The 24,473-nt window shown below is 35.0% G+C and overlaps 2 protein-coding genes across 6 annotated transcripts in view; one reads left to right on the top strand and one right to left on the bottom strand.

Moving 5' to 3' along the window:
• Positions 1–1,823: 1,823 nt before the first annotated feature.
• Positions 1,824–5,278, top strand: LOC100788778 (uncharacterized). The gene is made up of 2 exons (XM_003536086.5): positions 1,824–2,272; positions 3,162–5,278. The coding sequence occupies exons 1-2, from the start codon at positions 2,167–2,169 to the stop codon at positions 4,736–4,738; spliced, it is 1,683 nt and encodes a 560-aa protein (XP_003536134.1). The 5' UTR covers positions 1,824–2,166; the 3' UTR covers positions 4,739–5,278.
• A 726-nt stretch (positions 5,279–6,004) lies between these two features.
• Positions 6,005–24,473, bottom strand: part of LOC100794911 (protein CHROMATIN REMODELING 20) — a 39,769-nt gene continuing 21,300 nt past the window's right edge. For all 5 annotated transcript variants that reach the window (XM_041005764.1, XM_041005763.1, XM_041005765.1 and 2 more), the window contains 12 exons: positions 18,035–18,201; positions 17,163–17,304; positions 14,166–14,315; positions 14,027–14,082; positions 13,638–13,938; positions 13,022–13,157; positions 12,435–12,496; positions 12,031–12,257; positions 11,118–11,321; positions 10,556–10,634; positions 10,223–10,482; positions 6,005–6,675 (listed from right to left, as the gene is read on the bottom strand). In XM_041005764.1, coding sequence (XP_040861698.1) covers positions 6,303–6,675; positions 10,223–10,482; positions 10,556–10,634; positions 11,118–11,321; positions 12,031–12,257; positions 12,435–12,496; positions 13,022–13,157; positions 13,638–13,938; positions 14,027–14,082; positions 14,166–14,315; positions 17,163–17,304; positions 18,035–18,201 — 2,157 coding nt within the window. In that variant the 3' untranslated portion in view covers positions 6,005–6,302. The remainder of the gene's footprint in view (positions 6,676–10,222; positions 10,483–10,555; positions 10,635–11,117; positions 11,322–12,030; positions 12,258–12,434; positions 12,497–13,021; positions 13,158–13,637; positions 13,939–14,026; positions 14,083–14,165; positions 14,316–17,162; positions 17,305–18,034; positions 18,202–24,473) is intronic.

Here is a 24,473-nt window from a genome sequence, read left to right as displayed (position 1 = left end):
TTAACCTAATAGGGTTCTCATTATCCCCTAATGGACCAACACTTACATCTATTCAATTAAATTCATATCATTTAATTTAGTTGTCTAACTATCGAACTCACTTAATTTAATCACATAAAATAAAACTCACTAATAATAAATAACTAATATAATTATCTTATAATATTAGTCCACATTAATTATTAAAATAAAAAATTCCAACAATAACTTCTCTAAATCTATATACAAACACAAACGTGGGGTTTACATCTACGTCACATTTTACAAAACTACAAGTATAATATTTTTTTCCCTTCATAGTACAAGTATAATATGTTATGTGCTCCTATTCAATTTTCTTATTAAATGTAGGAATGCTCACACGATGAAATGAATGAATATTATAAAAAATGCAATCACGTACCATATATATATATATATATATATATATATATATTACTAACTACATCCTTCTAATTTTCTACCTTAACGAATATTGTAATGTTCACACAGTGAAATGAATGAACATCATAAGTATACAATCATTTACCATTGCAATTGTCGTCACAAAAGTTTCGGTGGGGGCAACCATAAAAGGGGGAGATGCAATAAACGACAATCTTACCAGGAAGCATGGCATGCTATAGCAAGTGCCTTATCCAATCATTTTTCTATATGAAAATGACTTGCTACGGAATATTCAGGCTTCGTATAATTTGATTCCAAGATTGATTGAGCTTAGTTTCAACTTCCAAATTTAATTATAAACTAAATTAGGAAAAAATGAATACTGAAAAAAAGAAAAGAAATGAAAAATGAGAGACTCCTCCCAAGTGTCAATAATTTTGTTCCTTAATTAAACAAAAATAAATAATAATATTTTATGCGTGTATCTAACGTCTTTCAACTTGAAAATATTTGTATTTATCTTATTTTAAACTTAAATTACTATTAAGTATTAAATTTTTCAATTTTTATTTAAGATATTTCTTTCCCAATCTATCAAATGAGAAGAGTGTTTTTGTATAATTAAAAGTTTTTTTATACAATTAAAATTTATTTAATAATTACACAGTTATTTAAGAAGCCACAAAACTTTATATTTATACTTTCTTAAAAAATAATAAAAGTATGATTGAACTGATCCGATTTAAATCACTTTAGATTGGACTGAATCAAATTTAAAATTTTAGATCAAATAAATAGAATATAAAGAAAATTTAAATTATTAAATCATATATTTTTTTCTTCTCAAAACCAATTTAATCCCATCTATAAACACCCTTTATTTTTTTGGTTATATGTACTCTATAATTTTTCTTTACCATAACACACATTCTAATATAAAAGTTATGGTTAAGATTAATGTAAAAATATATTTGATTATGTTTTGTTAGTATATTCAAATTATGTTTAATACTTTGAAATTATTTTTTATCATACAAAATATTCTACTTACTCTAAGATAAAAAAACCTATAATTGAGTACTAAACAAATTTATTTTGATTGATTTTTCGCTCCAACTTTAATATATTGTCTCTATTTTTTTTATAAAAAAATCATATATTCCTCACTATGAAATAAATAAATACCTAGAAATTTGAATATATATATATATACTATTTTTTGGTACAGGAACATATATACACTAAAATAACCTTACAGCGTGAATAAGTAGAGTGAATGTAGAAAGATTTAATATATGCTTGTGGACTATGCGTAGATGTAAATTTGAAGAAAGAGAGAAATGTGTCTTAATCAACAACAACAAAGGTAATAATTGAATAATGAAGATGAAGGCGTGTTTTAGAACACCCACGAGGTGGCGAATGAACATTGTTTACGCAAAGTCACTGCAGGTTATATTAGATTTTTTAATTATGAATTAATAAATAATAAGTTTGGAGAATCACCGAACTCTGAGCTTCCAAATTACTAAAGGCAACATCAAAAAACTCGAAACTAATTAAAGTTAAAGCAGAGAAGAGCAGAGAATCATCTCTCTCTCTCTGCAAGAACAAGAAGAGAAGAGACGACAGGGAGGAGAAAGTTGAACACTTTTCTCCTTTATTACTATTGCTGGAACAATCTCCTTCTCTCTCTCTCTCTCTCTTCTTTGAAGGCAAGAAGAAGAAAAGAAAAGCGCTCTCTTCTTCATCTTGTTGCTTTGTGAGAAGAGAAGAGAGATGTTTGGGTGCAATAGTTTATGCTGGGATTCTTCTGTCCCTGAATTCACTGACCCTGATCCTCTTCCCTTCTCTCTGCCTTCGCCCCTTCCTCAATGGCCACAAGGTATCTTCTTAGCATTGACTTTTTAAACAACCTTCTGGATTTGATTGATGGGCTTTTCTTTTTCTTCTCTCTCTCTCTCTCTCTCTTCTTAATAGAATTGCAACGATTAGGCACTGTTTTTTCATTCAATCAAACGAGAAACCAAACTACTTTATATATTATATCATTTTTGAGAAAAACTGTTTTCGGTCTATTAATTTCAAGCTACAGAGGTAATTGGATCAGAATTGAGATGGGTTGCTACTTGCTATTTATACGTCATTTTCTTTTATCAATCTCGCGGTATATTTTGAAAACAATTAGTTGTTTGCGAATATTCCATCACTATGAGCACAGAGAAGATAGATGCCTTGTTTATTTATTATAATTTTTTTTGGATGTGAAGTAGTGGCATTAATTCCATGGTTCTCTCGTTTACCGTGTTCCATCACGTATTGCTTCACTTCAATAGACCGTTAAAAGAAAATGTTTTTATAGTAGGAAAAGGGTTTATGATGTTACCTTTTTTGTAACTCTCCAACTGGAATTTCTTATCTTGACTTAACACTATAAATGTTTTGTCAAATGTTGTGCAGCTTATTGATGGATGTTTGTTTGCCTTAGAGAATTGAACAATATTAATTCATTACTGCAGCACTTTGTGTAGAACTTCCAGTCATCCACATTTTTCACTCATAAAATGCTAAGCTTAGTTTGTTCTTTTGCTTGATAGTTGAGCAATTGTGCATCAAGTAAGCACTTTTATTGTAGTATACATCAAAATTGAATCCTTTCTACCGATAATCATTTATTCTGTTTGGTTCAAACTATATGATCTTCTGTGGCTATGCTGTCAAATATTTGTGGCTTAATTATCTGATTTATCTAAGCCTGTGAGTGATCTGGTCAGGTGGTAGTTTTGCAAGTGGAAGAATATGCCTTGGAGAAATAGAAGTTATAAAAGTAAACAATTTTGAGAAGGTTTGGAGATGCACAAGTTTGAATGGGAAATCGCTTGGTTTCACATTTTATAGACCTTTGGAAATTCCTGAAGGCTTTTTCTGCCTTGGTTACTACTGCCAGTCCAATCACCAGCCATTGAGAGGATATGTTCTTGTGGCCCGTGAAACTAGTTTCGATGCCTCCGTGTTAGAATCTCCTGCTCTGGAAAAGCCACTTAACTACTCGTTAATATGGAGCCTGGATTCACATGATGAGTGTGTTTACTTTTGGTTGCCAAACCCTCCAACAGGTTATAAAGCCATGGGCATAGTAGTTACTAGCAGTCCTAAGGAACCTGAAGTTGAAGAAGTTAGATGCGTGCGAGATGATCTCACAGAAACTTGTGAGACTTCTGATCTGTTACTGACTGTAAAGTCAAAATATGCAAAAGATTCATTTCAGGTTTGGAACACACAACCCTGTGATAGAGGTATGTTAGCTAGAGGTGTAGATGTTGGGACATTCTTCTGTGGCAGTACCTATTTTGATTCTGAGCAAGTGGTGGATATCATGTGCTTGAAGAATCTTGATTCTTCCTTGCATGCGATGCCAAATCAGAACCAGATTCATGCACTTATTCAGCATTATGGTCCCACTGTATACTTCCATCCTGATGAGAAGTACTTGCCATCATCAGTGCAATGGTTTTTTAAGAATGGAGCAGTTTTGCATGCAGCAGGCAATAAGAAAGGTATAGCTATAGATTATCAGGGCTCAAATTTACCTAGTGGAGGAACAAATGATGGTGCATTTTGGATTGATTTGCCTACTGATGGAGATGCAAGAAACAATCTAAAGAAGGGAAACATAGAGAGTGCTGAACTCTATGTTCATGTGAAACCTGCATTGGGAGGAGCCTTTACTGATATTGTGATGTGGGTTTTTTGCCCCTTCAATGGACCTGCCACCCTTAAAGTGGCATTGATGAACATTGAGATGAGCAAGATAGGAGAACACGTAGGTGATTGGGAGCACTTTACCCTTCGTATAAGCAACTTCACCGGAGAGCTATGGTCTGTTTACTTCTCTCAGCATAGTGGAGGAGGATGGATACATGCATTTGATCTGGAGTTTAATAAGGGGAATAAGCCAATTGTTTATTCATCAAAAGATGGCCATGCTAGCTTCCCTCATCCCGGGACGTACCTTCAGGGATCATCCAAACTAGGAATTGGAGTACGCAATGATGCAGCTCAAAGCAAATTTATTGTGGATTCGAGTGTCAAATATCAGATTGTTGCGGCCGAGTATCTTGGTGAAGGAGTCATTACAGAACCATGTTGGTTGCAGTATATGAGAGAGTGGGGTCCTACCGTTGTATATGATTCACGGTCTGAGATAGAGAAGATAATAAATCTGCTTCCACTATTTGTTAGATTTTCTGTGGAGAACTTATTTGAACTATTTCCAACTGAGCTTTATGGTGAGGAGGGGCCAACTGGTCCAAAGGAGAAGGATAACTGGCTAGGAGATGAATATTGCTAGTTCTGCTTCCTCTCTCGTTTTAGCGGGAAAGGAATGCAAACTGATTAAGGTAATATCTTTATGTCCTGGTATTAGTATGTGTTATGTATGTCATTGTGGGAGAGGTGAAATGGAGCAAGACATCAACATCATCATCATCATCAATCAATTGTAAAGGGGGTGTACCTTACATAGTAGCAACTTATGTCATTCTTGGTGACCTGAAGAACTATAGTTCTCTGATGTTTGAGTTGCTTAAAACAATATACATAGCTACACAAAAATTGTGAGTAGAATGATAGCAATATACATTCTAATACACTCTTTGTTATTAGCTGAGAATTATTTAGACTCACAAATGATGTGGGGCTCACTTCCTATTGGATGAGTTTCTCTTATTATTTTGTGATTCTTAATAAATTTTAATCAATTACAAAAAGTGCATTAGAAAGAATGTGTTCCTAGCTTAAACTATAAACTTGTATGAGCTAGAGTTCTCGGTTGTATACACATTTCTGATCTCTTTGTATGATAATCTTGTTGCCAGTGTTTAGTGGGAAATATGAATTTTTTTTGCTAGTATTCCGAGTGTTGCTATATCTTTTATTCAATAGTTCACTTGCGTTCGTTTGATTGGAATTGGGAAGTTTTTGTCTGATCTGTTGTATCTTGAAAGTTTACCTGTCATTTCATAAAATAAAGTAACTTTATTATTGAAAGAAATTGTTATTTTCGCAGAGGTGTTATAATTTTGTGTAGGCTTCGTCGCCAAACCCAAATTATTATGCTACAGGCAATTGAACGTTAATTTTTTTTAATAATAATTATGCCAATGGGAAATGTGAGATAAAAGTGAGGAAATGACTAGTTAGGAAAAATACTTGCATATTCCCCTGATATACCACCTTTATGTAAGACTATAATTTTTAAAATCATAATAAAAGTAAAGTAAGTTATCCATTTTTTGGTAGTAGTGAATATTTTTTCTTATTTATTTGAAAAATGTAAGAAATGTCATATTTTTCTCATAATAATAAAGTGAGTGATTCCTCTTGTGATATTATCTTAAAATCTTAAAAATTAAGGATAAATGAATCAACAAAAGTTGATCTAATTGGTAAGAATTAAATTTATATTCTATAAAAATATGGGTTTGAATTTCAATACTGATGTAAAACTCTTGTTAGTAAACAATCTATATTAAGACATCCTTTGGGCCTAGTGAATTTCCAAAATCCAACTCATGTTGAGTTTGGAAAGAGTAATTATGCAAGTAAAGCCTCAATGTTGCCTAAGAAGCAATTTTTCTTTTGACACTGCATTATTGCAGATTATTGCCGGGAAGTAGGCCACGCCTGATATTCCACGAAGCTTGATTTTTACATGCCTAGCTAAAGAAAAGCCATTAACTGCTTACAGCAACAAACGAAACATTTCTATTTCATTTTTATGGGAGGAACATTTCTGTTTCACCCATAAAAGATTTTAGCATGGGGAATAACCATTTACGACAAAAAAAAAAAAAAAAGATTTAATCATATATATAAACAGATCAAATTGTGTCATCCTTCATGTTGCCACATTCCTATCTCTTCTTCAAGTCTTCCCACCTAATCTCCTGGGCGCATTCCCCACAGACAGTACTGCATCCAAATTTTGTTCCTTGACTTCTAAGTGTCAACATATGCGCAAGGTTGGTGCATTTCCGTATCGTGAAACGCCTGCTTAGTTTAGTTGGCAAGATGCTGCAGCTTTCTGATACATTTTGGGGCATCGCAATTGGCATTTCTGGCTTCTGTTCGGGCATAATAGACTCACCAAGTGGTACTCTCTGCACTTCTTCCCATTCCAACGATTTCTGGTAAACCTCCCAAGCCATATCTTGCTCCTCTTTCGATAGCTTTTCCTCTTCATTTTCTTGTAACAGGGATTCATGTTCATGATAATTGGCAATCCACCTGTTACAAAAAAATAGATTAGCTTATGTGTAAGATACATCCTACTTATTCTAAAAAAAATTGAGAGTAATTAAATACAAGCATCCATATTTTTTACAGATCTAACTCTAGCACAAAATCGTTAGTCTATGTACTTATTACTTAACTAAAATCTTTATTGATACTATTGCAGCATAGCAGAAATCCAGCCACTAAAATATCCGGTTCAGCTAGTGTCCTAATCGTGCTAAACTCAAGATCCAGACAGCACATGTGACCTGGATGCATATGCAGAGATATGCCCAAAAACATGATTCACATTATTTAGGAATAACTGAATGAGTGAATAACTGAAACAGACATAATTTTTGGTTGGGTCAGGTGTAGGACTGTCAGAAGCAATAACAAATACAAATCATTTAGATGCTTATTGCTTCCATCTCCAACTTTCTGACACACCTAGTCCCAATTGTTGAAACTAAAAGGGTAATTAAAAAAAATTAACATCCGATTTTGGATTTGTCTGTTTAACCAAAAAAAGTCAAAAAACACTTTAACGAGACTTAACAAAAACCTTTGTAATGAATATTCGTTCCCAATTTAAAATAATAAGTACAGGCATAAATGTTCATCTCAACAACTTATATAACCTAATAACTAAACTAATTATAAATCATTTTCACCACAGAATGTTGCAGAATAATCGGACTGGGAAATAAAACTGCATCAGATTTGCAGAAATATAAATTACAATCAGAGGAATGGGAGGATTCAACAACAGATCTGAATCAATAATACCTCTAAATCAACTTCTAGATTATCTGTTAGTTGACAGTGAAATCATGAGTCAACTAATAGATGTGTAGCATGACATTTAAGAAAATTATTTTCAACACATTCTAATTTACCTTGAAAATTGCACAAAAATGGAAAATTTGAAGTTACTTGATTCAATGCTTTTTTGGTCTAGGATCACAAGTATCTTCTACAAGAAACAATCTTGTTCATACTAGGAACATCCCCAACATTGTGGACCAAACTCTCCTATCAGAGATTTTATCTATATGCAACCAGGAATCAAACATATACAACCAGAATCAACCACTCACTTATTCCAAGAAACTTATTCCTCTTATCACACTCAAATTTAAAATCAATGCCTATTATTAGTTTCTTTAAAAATATCTTTCTAAATATACCAATTTATTTTTAGAGTAGCCTTTGAAAAATTGTCTAAATAATTTCACAAGAAATCAATAAATTTCTAGGAACACAAAATATTACAAATAAGCTCGTACCACAATTAACACTAGCCTGAGACTTTTAAAACAGGTGTGATGATGCAGAGATTCAATCCTTCATTTGGCCAACTATTCCTATCCTATACTTAGGTGCTAGCCCCTCTTACATACAAACTTAGAATATAAATTGCAAACCATGAAACAAGTGAAGATATATTGAAATATAAAATAAACTATAATAATATTGTGCACTTTTTAGTCAAAGGTGAAACGAAAAAATGCAACTCCTTCTAAAAAAAATAAAACACAATAATATAATACAAATGCATCTCAGACATGAAACTTTGGGATACTAGAGTCCAAAATGGAAAAACATACTTTTGGTAAAAAAAAAAATAGCTAAAATATGTTTTTCGTCCCTATAAATATCGAAAAGCTAGGAATCTGTCTCTGCAAAATTATTGGTTTGTTTTTCGTCCTTGTAAAATTGAAATGCGTTGTGTTTTGGCCCGAAACTAGGCTGAAAGCTTACGTGACATTTTTTAAAACTTAAATTATAGGTCAAAATATCTTTTTGTCCATATAAATATCGAAATGTTCGAAATCCGTCCATGCAAAATTTCAAGTCTTTTTTCCATCCTCAAAAAATTGAAATTTGTTACTTTTTGACCTAAACATATGTTCGGGTATCAGAACCTACGTGTTGCTCTTTCATTGGTTCCATTGATGGTTATGAAAGTGAGTGTTTTGGGGGTTAAAAATTGCCACAAAATGCAAAAACCCCAAAATTTGTAAATCCCTCTTTGCTAACTTCCTTCCCTAACTTCATCTTCTTCGAATTTAAATAAACAATTTTTTTCTTCTTTTTCATTCTTAAATGTTTTGTCCAACTGCAATGGTCAGCACCACCTTATTGACCCTGTCATCTTTTTCTTTGAATTCCTCTTTCTTTCGAAAACCTAACATCTTCACTCTCAAACTCAACGTTACGAATACCAATTTCAATGTTCTATCGTCAAACATCGCTGACAAACTCAACAACCTAACTTCCGAATTCACCTCTCTATCAAATTAGCCTGGTGGACGGAGAAGTTGAAGAAAGTTAGGGAAGAAGGAGGTTAGGGAAGTGAAATTTACAAATTTGTGGGGTTTTTTTCTGCATTTTGTGGCGATTTTCAACCCCCAAAAATCACCCACTCTCATAGCCATCAATGGAACCAATGAAAGAGTGACGCGTAGGTTCGGATTTACTCGAACCTACGTTCGGGCCAAAAACTAAAAAATTTCAATTTTTCACAGACTCAATTTTACAGGGATGAATTTCAAATATTTCGATGTTTATAGAGATGAAAAACAGATTTTAGCCTATAATTTAAGTTTTAAAAAATGTCACGTAGGCTTGGAGTCGTCCAAGCCTAACTCCGGGCCAAAAAACAACACATTTTGATTTTACGAGGACGAAAAACATACCAAAAATTATGCAGGGGCGAATTTTGAACTTTTCGATATTTATTGGGACAAAAAATATTTTAGCCAAAAAAGTTTTTTCCGGGAGAGAAGGTTGCCCAATTTCAAGGTAAAGGTACGCCGCAAAACATGACCTACTAAAGAAAGACCACCAGTAGAAGTCTTGAACCAAACCCAAAACCTTTTTGATTTTGGTTTCCTCTATATCATTTGAGTTCATAGGGAAAATAATTTGATAAAATTTTTGCTATAAATTTGCAAATGCACCTGCCTTGCAGTAGCTTGTCAATTATATTTGTCATGGACTAATTATCCCAAAATGATTAAGCTCTTGGGGGAAGGCTCAATAATGATGTTATATCTAACATGCCTCCTCATTCAACAACCTATTGGGCTTAAAGCATGGGTAATGCACACGTTCATTGTATCTTGGGCTAAAACTCAACTTTTATCGAGAAAAATTGAGCAGCAATGATCAAGTCTTGACTACTTGGTCATATATGCTCCAATAGCACATCATGAATCAACTATCCCAAAAGGTTAAGTTGTTGGATGTAGGCTTATGAGGGGATTTTATATCTAACAATACTTAAAATAGGACATCGCCTTCCATTTTTTTTGTCAATGAAAAAGTATGATGTTGACAAAATAAAAAATGCTCTTGTTCACTTCAATACTACTTGTAGGAAGTCCAGGGTAAAAAATGTGAAAAGATACCAAAAAGTCAAACTGAGAGAGACACTATAATCATGAGAAGAGTCTCAAATGAAATAATAACTAGTGTAACTAATACAAAGAGAGCAGTTGAGTAACTTGAACTCTTGCAATACTCTAATAGTCCAGAAGTCAAGAGAACCTACCTTGGATGATGCTTGCTAAGTAAGCTTTCCATTAACTTATCAGAATAACTAGTTCCATTTGAATGTGGTGCTGTGTGTTTCAGTGAATGCCCAACCAAAATTGGGTTGTCTTGATGTTCATTATCTTGACTTAGATCAACCAAAGTCTCAGGGTTGTCATCATCACCAAACTCAAACAGATGCAGCATTTCTTCTTTAGAAATGGTCCTATGCACCTGCTGTCTATCAACCACCCTAGCAGCAAGCCCCTCCTTTGTTACCTATTCAAATCATTTCCAGGAATTAGAAAAAAAATTGACAAATTAACTATAGAAGCACATCATGTTGTATTACCTGGCGCTTATATATCTTCTCCTCCATAGTTCCATGAGCCAGCAATCGATAAGCAAACACAGGCTTTTTCTGCCCATACCTACAAACATGAAAATTATTTTGATTTCAACCACATTGTTTGTCAACTGATACAAATTAAATAATTTGTAAATGATCAAATATAAAACATGTATCCTTTTAATTTTTAAGGGTCTATCCAGAGTGAAACCAGCCAAACTAGTAAAATTCAAGTGAAGATTTTGATTTGCAAATACAGTGATATCAATTGTGTACAATACTGTATCAACAAAGTACCTAATTTCCCGCACAATGAGCAAATGCTTTTGCAAGAATAAGAAAATATTGGTGACCGTAATTAAGAGTGTAAGTCTCAACTTTCACATCTTATTGTTAGATATAAGGGAAACCCCTCTAAAAAGACAATGAGCTAAGATACTGCTCACTGAAAGAATTCTCCGTAAAGGAGACAGTCACATCAAATTCTAAACTTTATATTTTATAAATAATTTTTTAATCAGAAGAAAACTTATCTTGATTAAGGGAAAAATTAACAGGATCTTACCTCCATGATCGATAGATGGCCTGGAGATCATATGTTGGATTCCAAGAACCATCAACTATAACAACACGATTAGCTGCATGAAGATTAATACCCAAAGAGCCTGCTCTAGTTGAAATCAGAGTGCACTTTACCCTCTTATTCAAAGGCTCATTAAATCTCTCAACAAGCTTCTGCCTCTCAGAACTCTCAGTCCTTCCATCCAACCTAGAGGTTAAATCATATCAGAAAATTCAGAAAATAATGAATGAAATAAAATTTTAAAAAAACTACTTAAAATAGAACCCATCTAAATTACAAAGTATTAAGATAACGGAAGTTCCAAGATCGAACAACACATGTGCATTCTGAGATGAAACCAATACAGGAGAGAAGAAACATGAAACAATAAAAAGCATACAGATTATACAAGTCCTGAATAACACAATCAAAATTCATAAAAGGGAAAGTAAGAAATAACCAGAAGAAACAAAACCTTTAACATGCAGAGACAATTGATCCAAAATCCCAAAGTATGCTTAATTAAGAACTCCAGTGAAAATGATACATTAAATCCCATGACATCTGAAAGATATCCTCTAATACTACTTGCTTGAAAGAGATAAGAAACAAATCAGAAAATTTGCAAAGTATCAAGAATAATTTGAGCAAGCCAATAAAAAGATCAATACAGAAGGGTGTTAAGTAATTAAACATTAATCCAAAATAATTTAGAAAATCTAAGCAACAATTAACACACAAAAAAAAAAATCATCCCCAGACTGTTAAAACAATAATGCCTTCAGATGAGTGTTTCAAGAAAGTAAATGAGCATTTAGAACCACAAAATGAGTTTAAAAAAACATAATAAAAAACAAATTAGAAGATTAAAAAGAGTAGCATCAAGTTGAACAGGTTTTAAAAAATCAGGACTCACCTATACCAATCTTTTCCTTTCTTCCAAAACTTCTCTCGTTTGCTACGTCGAGGTATCCTTGAGAGATAAAGTTCAATGAGGTCTAGGGTTGGTATGCTCTGACTGAAAACTAACACCTTATCACCCACATCAGAACTCATAGTTAGTATTTCCATCAGCAAAACCATTTTGCCACTGTGATCAATCTCTTTATAAATTTTTCCATGAAGAAGATCATTCCACCAACCCTGGAAGGTGAAAAATAAGAAGAATCACCACCGAAAGCATGCTTGTTAAAAGCACAATTCATACCAAGCGATTCAGTTTACAATTCATGCAATGTAATATCACTTATATCAGGACAGGACAACAAAAATAACTAACACTGAATCTCATTCAATACCGTATTTTGTTTCTTTTCATACCTTCAGGAAAAAGCCATTATCATCTTTCCTTTGCAGCAAGTCATTTGCATATCTCATCTTCTCTGCAAGGTAATGAGTTGTTAAAAAATACCATAAAAAGTTAAATTCATGATATGAAGAACAAATGACAAAACAATAAATAAAACTCAAAATAGTCAATAGATTATATATTACAAGAAAAAAATGTTTTATTAAAAAATAGTAAAATTCGGAAATCCATCCAAAAAGAAATTTGACCAGTTCTTATTGTGCCTCCAAAACAGAGAGAACGTATTTGTTCCATCATAAACTCGATGGCACTAAAGACAACTGAACTATGTTCACACATTTCAGAAGTCAGAACCAGTAGTTCCTCAATACAAGTCCCTGCTAAGTGTATTATCTCAATATTTAATACAGAAACAAATGCCACTTTCATCACTTACAATAAAACTAACAATAATAATTGATTTAGCAAGTACAAAAGGAAAAAATATCACTGAAATTAGACAGTTCGATCAAGTAATAACTATATTAATCAATAACGAAAACAAATATTAGAAGCAGAAAAGAACAGGTACCTATGTATCCTATTCATGAAGACTTACCTCCAGCAAGTACATTATAATCAGAATTCTCGTCACTGGAACTATCATCCACAAGAAAATTCTCAACAGCATCTTCGTGTTTTACATAATCCTTGACTTCTTTAGTCAACTGCAAGATCCCAGGGTGATTCCATATCTACTACAGACAAATTTATTCATCACCATCATAGTTAACAAAGTTATTTAAATATTTTTAGCTTATAGTGAATTTCAACAAACTAATAAATAATGATTGATATTTTTGACAAAACAGTAAAGCTAACCTCCTTTTAGAAGAACTAACTACAAGAAAGAAAGAAAAAGGCACAACTTTGGAAAATAGAAGCTATGAATTTACGTACATCAAAATCAGTTGTTCGTTTTGAAATAACACAGGACTAATTGATAACTAGGGAGGAGATATAAGCAAACTAGCCCATGCAAGAATTTATATTTATTGAATTTTTAGTGTTTTACCCAAATCAATAAAACAGCCAACAAAAAACTGTAATGAAAAACACCTTGGCTTCCTTAACTCCTTCAACAGGTTATTATAATTATAATATATACTAACACTAATATTGCTCAGACACTTAAATTGACTACTAACTACTAAGTTCCTCAAAGGCATACTTACCCGAGCTAATGCCTGGTACCCAGCAAAAAAACATCTCTTCCTTAACATTTCAGGATGCACCTGAGTAGTGAACCCATGCACATCAAGGAACCTCTTGTACAATTTTCTCTGCAAGGGAGATAGCTTGACAGTTATCACGAAGACAGTTTTGGGTGGTAGATCCTTCTTCACCACATTCATGTCCATTCTTTGAACAAATCCTTTTAACTGTTCATAGAGGATATGAGACCTCTGGTTCATAATTTTCACATCGGTCAGAGTTGAATTGGTGTGCTGTCCATTCTCTATAGGATTTTGGTAGCTGCACATAAATAAAAATATTCTGTTAGAGACTCAGATTTAATAAATTCCAGTAAAAATCAGTACAATGAGAGAAAAGAAATCCTTGCCGGTTTCGAAATTCATGGCTGCTTCCAAGAAAACCTTCTCTTACAAAATCAACCATCTATTTCAGATAAAATGCAAGAGTCAAAGACTGCATGCAATAACTTAATGAACATCCAATTTGTAACTTATACACAAACTTACACAGTAATATTCCATTAGATTGTTTTGAAGAGGTGATCCAGTAAGCGCAATTCTTCTCTGGCATTTTACTTGTTTCAAGGCTTGAGTTACATCAGCCTTAGTATTTTTTATCATATGGGCTTCATCACAAACAAGAATGTCAGGTCCATCCTGCAGCAACATACCAAAAATGAAAAAGGAATGCAATTGCAAATGACACAAATTTGAATATTAGGATTATTCAAATTTTAGGAGTCCTAATCCATTTACTGCTCTACTGCTGCATTCCCAAAATGTACAACTACATTACTACAATATTTAATACCCTCTGTTTTAACCCAGTGTTAGTTTTAAGTGGCTGTCTCCTTTCAGTGTCCTTGTCCTCTCTGATGTGGCTGCCATATCTACTTGTCTTTTCCCTGTGTGCAATCCATTCCACCAATAAAACCAGCAGGTGCAGATCTGTAGGACCTCAGTTTCAGGTCGTCACTTTATACATGCTACCTACATAACCCATCCAACAGCTTTCTGGTGAAATTGTGACACATCTTTCCACTATTTCTAACCATTTCTTCTCCGGACCCGGTCAACTGACTCATTTTGGTCAAGCCCCTTTTTCTAACCAGAAATCCCTCTCTCCAGCAGTATCCAATGTTTGGGATACCTTATTTAGTTGTGTTGCCTCTAGCAATGCTATATTTCTATATAGATTATGAACCCCACTTTAATTTTAAGTTAAATTGCACAATCTCCTCTGTTTTTTCACTTCTTCAAATAACTCCCTTCAAGTCTTTCTGCATCACTTTAATGACATTTTTTGTTTATTTTACACCTTAACCTTGGGGGTTTAACACTTTCTCAACCTACATCCCTAAATTTTATTTGTCATCATCAAACAATCTACAAAAAATAATAATAATAATTTACAGGGGTAGACAAAAAAAAATTATCGTTGAAGTTAATTGAAAGTAAGAAGCGTTTTGACATGATGAGGGAGGCTTTATGTGAAGGGACAGAGGATACAGCTTTTGAAGAATTGTGGAAGGTAAAGGCACCTAGTAAAGTATTAGCGTTTGCCTGGAGGTTACTCAGAGATCGACTACCCACAAGTATAAACCTCCACAAACGCCAAGTGGAAATAAATGATAGGAGATGCGTGTTTTGTAACAGCTTGGAGGAGGACACAGGCCACTTGTTTTTTCATTGCAGCAAAATCAGTCCATTATGGTGGGAATCGATGTCTTGGGTGAACACCGTGGGCCCTTTCCCGCAAACCCCAAAGCATCATTTCCTCCATCACATATATGGATCGGTTGAGGGTGTAAGGGTCAACAGGTGGAAGTGTTGGTGGCTAGCTTTGACATGGTCTATATGGCAGCAGAGGAATAGGATACTTTTTTCCAACGATACATTCAACGCCAACAAAATCATGGACGACGCAGCCTTCCTACTTCGGACTTGGCTGCGTAACTTTGAGAAGGACTTCGGGTCAAGTTATAACCATTGGTCGAGCAATCTCAGATTAGGTTTTATTTGTTAGAGGAGGATTACACATTACAGTAATTGCACAAAATCTGTTATATAGATTTCCAAGCACTGGTTCCTATCTAGACTACTTCAAGTCTGATATCGGAACCTTGTGTTTGGCACCCTTAATTGTAAACTTTGTACCTCTGGTACTCAATTAATACAAATATATACTTTTGCCGAGCAAAAAAAAAAATTGAAAAAAGTTAATGTTTTCAGTTAGTCTAGGGTGTATTTTGATAAGCCTTGAAAAAATGCTTTTATGAAATAGATTTTTTCATGAGCTATTCTTTCTAGATTTTGAGAAAAGCTCCTTTTTTAAATGATTTCGTTTTTTGTTCAAGAAATTTATTTAATTATCATACAAATTTGTAATAATGCTTTTAATTTAAAAAAAAACTTTTATTATTAAAAACAACAAACAAATGGGCCCTAAATTCACCAGCATATATTTAATAATTTAGTAACACATTGAATATTAGTCAAATATAGTTAGTGCAGTCAACATTTAAAAATAGCTATGCAATTGGTCCTTTATTAGCTCTTATATTTAATGCACTCATAATACAAATTACGAGAAATTTAAATACTCAATTTCTCTCAAACACCAGATGTTTCAAATACTCTTAGACTTCCTAAGTAATATCAAGATAATTGAAATTAATGCCTAATCATTTGTCATTATGCCTAATCATTTGTTATGAGGGGATACAGGATAGGGCTTTTGAGGAGCTGTGGAAGTTAAAGGTGCCAATCCAAGTTGCAGTATTTGCTTGGAGGCTACTTAGAGATAGGTTGCCTACTAAAGTAAATTTGCACAGGAGATAAATAGAGGTCACAGATAGGAGCTGTCCATTTTGTGGAATTATGGAAGAGGAAGCAGGGCATTTATTTTTTCATTGCAGCAAAATCCTCCCTATTTGGTGGGAATCATCTTCATGGATGAACATTTCTCGAGTTTTCCGGAGAGACCCAAGGCAACACTTCCTACAACATTGTTTCATAACGGCTGGTGGGATAAGAACTACTAGATGGAAATGCTGGTGGCTGGCTATAACATGGACCATCTGGAAGCAGAGGAATAAGATCATATTCTCTGATGACTCCCTCGATAGTAATAAATTGATTGACGAGGCATCCTTTCTATTGTGGACATGGCTATCGAACTTGGAGAAGGACTTCTCAGTACATTTTAATCAGTGGTCTAGTAATATTAGAGAAGGGTTTTTGTATTAGGAAAGAAAAGTCACAGAGATTAGCAGTAGCTTTATAGCTTCGTGAAGCCTGTTTTGGTTCCTTACTAGACTCTATTTAGTCTGATTTGGAACCAACTGTATGGCCATCCAAATACATGTATTTCATTACCTTTGGTACTCAGATCTATTTATATTATCTTTGCTGATAAAAAAAATAAATAAATCAACTGATTCACAAGTAGACTTATCTGGCCATGGCAAATTTCAAGAAGAGATGCTATTTCAAGAATTTTACCTGCAAAGCATGGCAAATTTCTCTGGCCATGTGTCGATCTTTCACATGCTTCCCAAAAGACAAGTTCCGGAAAGCAGTATAACCAATCAAAAAGACACCACCTTTAGATCTCCATTTTGCAAGCAATTCTGGCCTTCTATCTCTGGAAAAGGAAATTATACTAATAAGATGACTTTTGTGTTGAAAATAAGAAAAATTGAAGGGTAGCCAAATGGATCTTGCAATTAAACTGATGGTATTACAGGTTTGTTCGTGTCAAATAGGCATAGTTGGGCCAAACCAGCCAGTCCTACCAATGAAAAACCAGCTAACACCAGTTCATTGGGGGGGGGGGGGGGTGGGTGGGGGGTGTTATTTTTTTATTAAAAGAATCTATTATTATGATTGATAAACTTTAGCCTAATATTAAGATGATTGATGCTTATATAAATTATATTTGTTTAGATTTTTTAATAAATGTTATTGTATTTTTGTTAAACAAAACAAATAATTAAATGAGTATTCATACAGCATTCATAGTACAAGACATAAAAACTTTCAACAAACACAAAATAGAAAGATTCTTTATCAAGAATTAATTTCAACATATGGACAGATTTGACCGAGCCACCAAATTTAAGAATTGAGGTTGTTTTTACAAATATGCAAATTAAAACTGACGTAATTAATGTGAAGAAAAAAAAAGGCAAATTTACACAGAATGGCACTTTATATGTTAAAAATGCAAGGCCACCACTGGATTAGTTTGTATGATTATTTATTATAGAAGGAAGTGTAGGACAAATAATTTTTAACTTGGATAGGCTAGTATGCTGTTACACATCTTAACTCTTATGAATAACATAATGATTTCAACAAAATAATAAGCAAACCTTGATACATCTTCCAGCATGAAGACCCTGAGAGGCTTTAACTCAGATGGTCTCCACTTGATGAACTCTTGACGCCAATTATGTAGCACGTTGACAGGTGTGACTATAAGCGCAGTTCTTAACCCCAAATCAACACATCTCATTGCAGTGTACAAAAAAGCTATCACCTATAAGTTCCAGCATAATCAGTCATCAGACCAAAATCATCAAACAACAGAACAGCAAAAAAAAAGATAACCTATCCAAAAATGTTGCAAATTATTCACAACAGAAGAACAGAATAAAAAGAACCAAAATAAATTATCCTTTTAATCTTTGAATTTGTACTTATATTTATTTATAATTTTTTCTTATCTTTTTATATTTATCCTTTAGATTGAGTAATTAATACTGGCCATTTTGAAAATAAAAACGAGAGGCTGTTAGACTGGTAGCAAAAGCAAACAAAATTATTCTCTGGAAAATGTTGATTAAGTCCTGGCCAAGGTGACAAAACTGATCAAGAATTACAATAGTCTCCTACTATGGCTCTTCAAGAGGCCAACTCTCCCTCCTTATTCTCCATCCCTGATTTCCATTTTTACAATTCAGAGAGAGAGAGAGAGAAGAGAGAGATTGAGAAACAGATTGTTATTCAGCCTAACTGAAAACAGTTACAGGATATTAGAATATTAGAGCATGCGTTGTATAACTGTATAAACAGTTTTGTAATTGTGTGTACTTGTAAGGGCTGTTAGCCTTTGCTAACAGCACTTCTCTAGCATTAGATATCTGATAACAGAATTAGTTAGTTCAGTTAGTCTGTTAGTTAGTACAGTTAGTTTGTAAGTTAATTTAGTTATCCTGTTAGTTAATTCAGTTAGCCTTTACTGTTAGTTGGTTAGATTCTGTTACTGCTAGTGTTTTTTTTTTTGCTCAGCAAAAATAGATAATTATATTATATGCAGGGTCGTGGATAAGTTAGTCAGAATGCAAAGAAGGTTTCTATGGGGAGGAGACCAGGAGCAACACAAAATAGCTTGGGTCAAATGGGAAACCGTTTGTTTGCCAAAGGAGCATGGGGGACTAGGAGTTAAAGATATCCATTTATTCAATTCATCACTGCTGAGCAAGTGGAAGTGGAATTTGTTTCATAGTCATGGGGAGTTGTGGGCTAGGGTACTAGAATCGAAGTATGGTGGTTGGAGGGGTTTAAGTGAAATAACTAGAGGGAAGGGTGAATCAGTATGGTGGAGGGACCTAAAGCTAGTGTTTAATCAATCGTATAATGGAGAGATGTGGAAGAATACAACTGCATGGAGGGTTGGCTGTGGAGATAAGTTCAAATTTTGGGAGGATGTATGGATGGGGGGAGAGGAGTCTTTACTTGAAAGGTTCCCTAGGTTGTACAGCATTTCTAATCAGCAGCACCAAAGAATACAGCAGATGGGGGACATCAAAGAAGAAGGTTGGGAATGGGACTTTAGGTGGAGAAGACCATTATTTGATAGCGAAGTAGATTTGGCGGTGTCATTTTTATCAGTCGTTACAAGCCACCCAATTCAGCCTCACAAATCTGATCAATGGGTGTGGAAGGCGGAACCGGATGGACAGTACACGGCTAAATCTGCTTACGAAGTGTGTAGGGGGGACTCACTTGATCAGCAACAAGATGGAGTGTATGAGGAGCTGTGGAAGTTCAAGCTTCCGTCTAAAATTATCATATTTGCATGGAGACTAATAAGAGATAGACTACCAACTAGAGAAAACTTGAGGAGGCGTCACATTCAGCTTGGAGATTCAAGATGTCCATTCTGCGGAATTGAGGAGGAAAGTGCAGGTCATTTATTCTTCTTTTGCAGCAAGATTCTTCCAATATGGTGGGAATCTTTATCATGGGTGAACTTATCGGGAGTTTTCCCAAACCAACCAAGGCAGCACTTTCTTCAACACATTTATGGAGTGTCAGAAGGGATGAGATCTAGTAGATGGAAATGGTGGTGGATGGCACTGACATGGACCATTTGGAAGCACATGAATACTATTATCTTCTCAAATGGCTCACTCAATGCCAACGGAATTTTAGATGACGCAATTTTCCTACTATGGACGTGGCTTACAAATTTGGAGAAGGGGTTTAATATGCACTACAACTACTGGTCTTCTAACATCAGAGCAGGGTTCCTAAATAGAATAGGATAGAATAGCAGTGCAGACTTCTGTATTATTTAAATGTTTTTCCAGATTGGCCAAACTATGTTAAGACCAATTCTGGATTGATACTTGTACTGTTAGTACCTCTGGTACTCAAATATTAAGTTTGCTGATAAAAAAAAAATATTATATGCAGAGTACCAGGGGTACTGAAAATACAAACGATAGAGATATACACAGCTGGTACCACATACTTTCCTAGAGGTTCATATTAGGGACCAGCTGGACCCAAGCCTAGGATTACACCTGTGGTGCATCTACTACAGAGAATCCTAGCATGTACCCTCCTTTCCTATTTACCCAAAGGCATCTCCCAGCTGAGAGGACCACTGGTTGTAGTGCACTGTAAAGTCTTTCTCCATAACTTTAAGCCATGACCATAATAGGAGAAGTGCATCATCCAACACTTTACTTGTGTTGAAAGGCTGGCTCTCAAATACTGTTTTATTTCTCTGTTACTGCTAGTGTAAAGGTTCAGAGGTCTATATATACCTGTCATTGTAACCAACTAAGATAAACTTTCAGTCTAGGAATAATATCAGTCTTTTCTCTCAATTTTCTCATCTTCTCAAACACTTTCCCACCTTCTCAAACACTTTATCACTCAGTTTTATCCAATACAGGAAGAGTTTATATAGTTGACAGTGAGAACTGACAACTATAGTTAACAAACTAACAACACCTAACTGTAGTAAGTAAAAATACTTGAGGTACAGTATACACTTATACCACCCTGCAAGCTCATGAGGAGTTGGAAGAATGTCTTTCAACTACTCTAAGCCAGCAGGAGAGTAGGATTAGTTCTGGGCTTAGTAATACCAGATTTGGCTCGAGTACACATAGGATGTGTATTATCAGGTCTGATAGTAGGTTGTGAGGTTGCTTGTGTGGGAATCGAGGGAGGATTTTGCTGAGCAGGTAAGGCTGTACTGGTAGGTAAAGGCTGGGTATGGGAAATATGTGATGAAGGAGGTTGCTGGTCACTGGAAGAAGAGGAATTCTCAGTGGCAGCAGATGATGATGTATTGGCGGGGTTAACAGATACTGTAGAAAGTAAAACAGTGAGGGTAGATGCAGTATCAGGGACTTCAGAGGTTAACAAGGATGGTTCAGGGAAAAGAGAAGGATAAGGAAAAGCTCTCTCATTAAAGGTAACATCTTTAGAGATGTATAACCTGCCATAAGCAGCAAGGCACTAGTAACCTTTTTGTGAAGGAGAATATTTCAAGAATACACATTCTTGAGATCTAAACTGTAACTTATGTTTGTTATAAGGTCTCAGTGAAGGGAAGCAGGAGCAGCCAAACACCTTGAGAAATAATTAGCTTGCTTGTTGAAATTTCTGATATGGAATCTTATCACCAATAGCAGAGGAGGGCAATCTGTTTATAAGAAACACACCAGAGACAAAGGCATGATCCCAGTAATGAATAGGCAGTTTTGCTTGATACAAAAGAGTGAGACCCAACTCCACAACATGTTTGTGTTTGCGTTATAAGTCTGTGCTGAATACCATGATCAGTTAAGAACTTAGTGAAAGGTCTGAACTCCCCTCCCCAATCAGACAGTACAGCTTTAATAGAGGAGTTAAACTGATTTGAAACCATAGTTTTAAATAGTTTAAAGACCTCTAAAGCATCAGATTTGTTCTTGAGTAAGTACAGCCAAGTGAACCTTGTGTTAGCATCAACAAAGGAAATATAATATCTAAAACAAGAGGGTGATGCCAATGAGCAGGGCCCCACAGATCAGTGTAAACAAGGTCAAAAGGTTTATCATAGACAGTAAGGGAAGAAGAAGCAGGAAGTCGATGTGACTTTCCAAGACAACAGTGATTTCAAAAATCTGTTGAGTCTTTATTAATATTTGGAACATTACAAAGTCTGAGTACAATTTTCATAGTGGCAGCACTAGGTGACCAAGCCTAGAGTGCCAAATGGAAAAGGAATTGGAATTACAAGTAACTATATTTACAACACCATCAACTACAACAGCTTTATTAGAGGAAAAAGTCAGATCGGTTGGAGGAAAATTACATTCCTACGCTTCTAGCACCAGCCTATCTTGCTCCTGCTTCTACACATACTTCTGCTGCTGTGCAACCTGCTCCTGTACAAGTTCAATATGCTCAACCTGTGCAGTATGTATATGCTCAACCTGCTCATTCCCAAGCTACTGTACAACCTCAATATGTGTACATTCAACCACCTCAGATCACTCAACCAGCTTCTAAACATCCTCAAGTTTATCTAGCTAGTTCCTCTCACACTCCAACTCAAGGGCAGAGTTGGTACCCTGATTCTGGTGCTTCTCACCATGTGACAGGGTGTGGTAGTACAAACTAATCAGCAAGATAGTTGGGGTTGGGGGGTGGATCCCAGCGGGAGATACACAGTGGGCACTGCTTACAAAGTGCTCAGTAGACACTTATCCGGGGGAAATAATGACGAAGTGTTTAATGAATTATGGAAGCTCAAAGTTCCAAGTAAAGTGTCACACTTTGCTTGGAGGTTGATTCAGGATAGGCTACCAACAAAGGTCAATTTGAGGAGGAGGAATGTGGATTTGAATAACGTATATTGCCCATTCTGTAGATCTAGTGAGGAGGATGCGTCCCATTTGTTCTTCAGCTGTGATAAAGTCTTGCCTCTATGGTGGGAAGCACTTTCTTGGTTAAACATAGCTGGTGTTTCCCCGGAAGCTCCCAGAGACCACTTCCTTCAGCATTCTCACGGATATCTCAAGGGTATTAGAATTCAGCGATGGCAAATGTGGTAGATTTCCTTAACTTGGTGCATATGGTATCATAGGAACAGGATTGTGTTCTCAAATGAAAGATTCAATGATCAAAAGATGATGGATGACGCCATATTTTTCTGCTGGATATGGCTCAAAAATATGGAAAAAGGATTTGACATCCCTTTTCATTCATGGGCTAGCAATATGAGGGTCGGGTTTTGTACTTGGGGGGATTGCTCTATAGGTTACATTTTGTAGAGGGGTGTCTAGATAAATCCAGACCTATGGAAGCTTAATTCTTGCAATACAGCTTGTATTAGGACTCCATAGACTTACACATAGTATGGCAACAGTGTATATATAATAGTACCACTTGTACTAATCTTATTATCATAATACAAATTACTTTTGTTGATAAAAAAAATGTTGCAGAATATACAGCAAGTGACACCTTTTGAGGGCCCTGATCAGATCATTATTGGCAATGGTCAAGGTCTCAACATTAATTCTTCAGGTGTTTCATCTTTTTCTTTTCCTCTTAATCCTAAATTCTCTCTTGTCCTTAGTAATCTATTGTTTGTTCCTTCTGTTACTAAGAATCTCATTAGTGTCAGTCAGTTTTGTAAAGATAATAATGTCTTCTTTGAGTTTCACTCATCTTTGTGTCTAGTTAAATCACAGGATTCTAAACAAGTTCTTCTAAAAGGGCTTGTGGGGAGTGATGGTCTCTATCAGTTCCCTTAACTCCTTTTGTCTGTGCCAAAGTACAAGCTTCCTACAAATGATTTTGAAGATCGGAATTCAAATAAAGTCAGATTGGCTGGAGGAAAATTACATTCCTACGCTTCTAGCACCAGCCTATCTTGCTCGTGCTTCTACACATACTTCTGCTGCTGTGCAACCTGCTCCTGTGCAAGTTCAATATGCTCAGCCTGTACAGTAACTTGGAAATGAGCAGGTTGAGCATATACATACTGCATAGGCTGAGCACATTGAACTTGCACAGCAGCAGAAGTATGTGTAGAAGCACGAGCAAGATAGGCTGGTGACTTTATTTGAATTCCGATCTTCAACCGGAGCATATTTAGGAGGAATTTGAGGATTAATGATGTAGCCTTCAAGATGATGACTGTGAATAACAGGTTCCACCTGTTGAATCCAAAAGAAGATAGTTCTTTGCACGCAACTTCTGAGAAATTGATTGTGTGAACGTTTTGGAAGAGCTCGCCGATGACGATGGCGGCGGTGGGGAGGAAGGACGATTTCAGTAAAAGACTACAAATCTACCTACACTAGACTAAATAGAGTCACATTGTTGAGTAATATTTGTTCAATTTGATTTAAACTTCAATTCAGAAAAGAACAAATTATCATGATTAAATATTCCAGAAGGACAATAATGATAATTTTTTTAAGAGTGAACGGAAGAGAGATGAAAAAAATATGTAAGGTGTACTAAAAAAAGTGCAATTTCGCAGAAAAAACACTGATCTGTCACATGGATTTT

The sequence above is a fragment of the Glycine max genome, chromosome 10, assembly GCF_000004515.6.
Source record: "Glycine max cultivar Williams 82 chromosome 10, Glycine_max_v4.0, whole genome shotgun sequence".
Classification (NCBI taxonomy): domain Eukaryota; kingdom Viridiplantae; phylum Streptophyta; class Magnoliopsida; order Fabales; family Fabaceae; genus Glycine; species Glycine max.
Note: the sequence above shows the minus strand (reverse complement) of the source record. Positions and strands in the feature narration are given on the sequence as shown.

What these genes read in the sequence shown, in the direction of transcription:
- LOC100788778 (XM_003536086.5), top strand. Translation starts at nt 2,167, where the DNA reads ATGTTTGGGTGCAATAGTTTATGCTGGGATTCTTCTGTCCCTGAATTC. An exon ending in CCTTCCTCAATGGCCACAAG is followed by an intron (nt 2,273 to 3,161) that starts GTATCTTCTTAG and finishes TGATCTGGTCAG; the next exon opens with GTGGTAGTTTTGCAAGTGGA.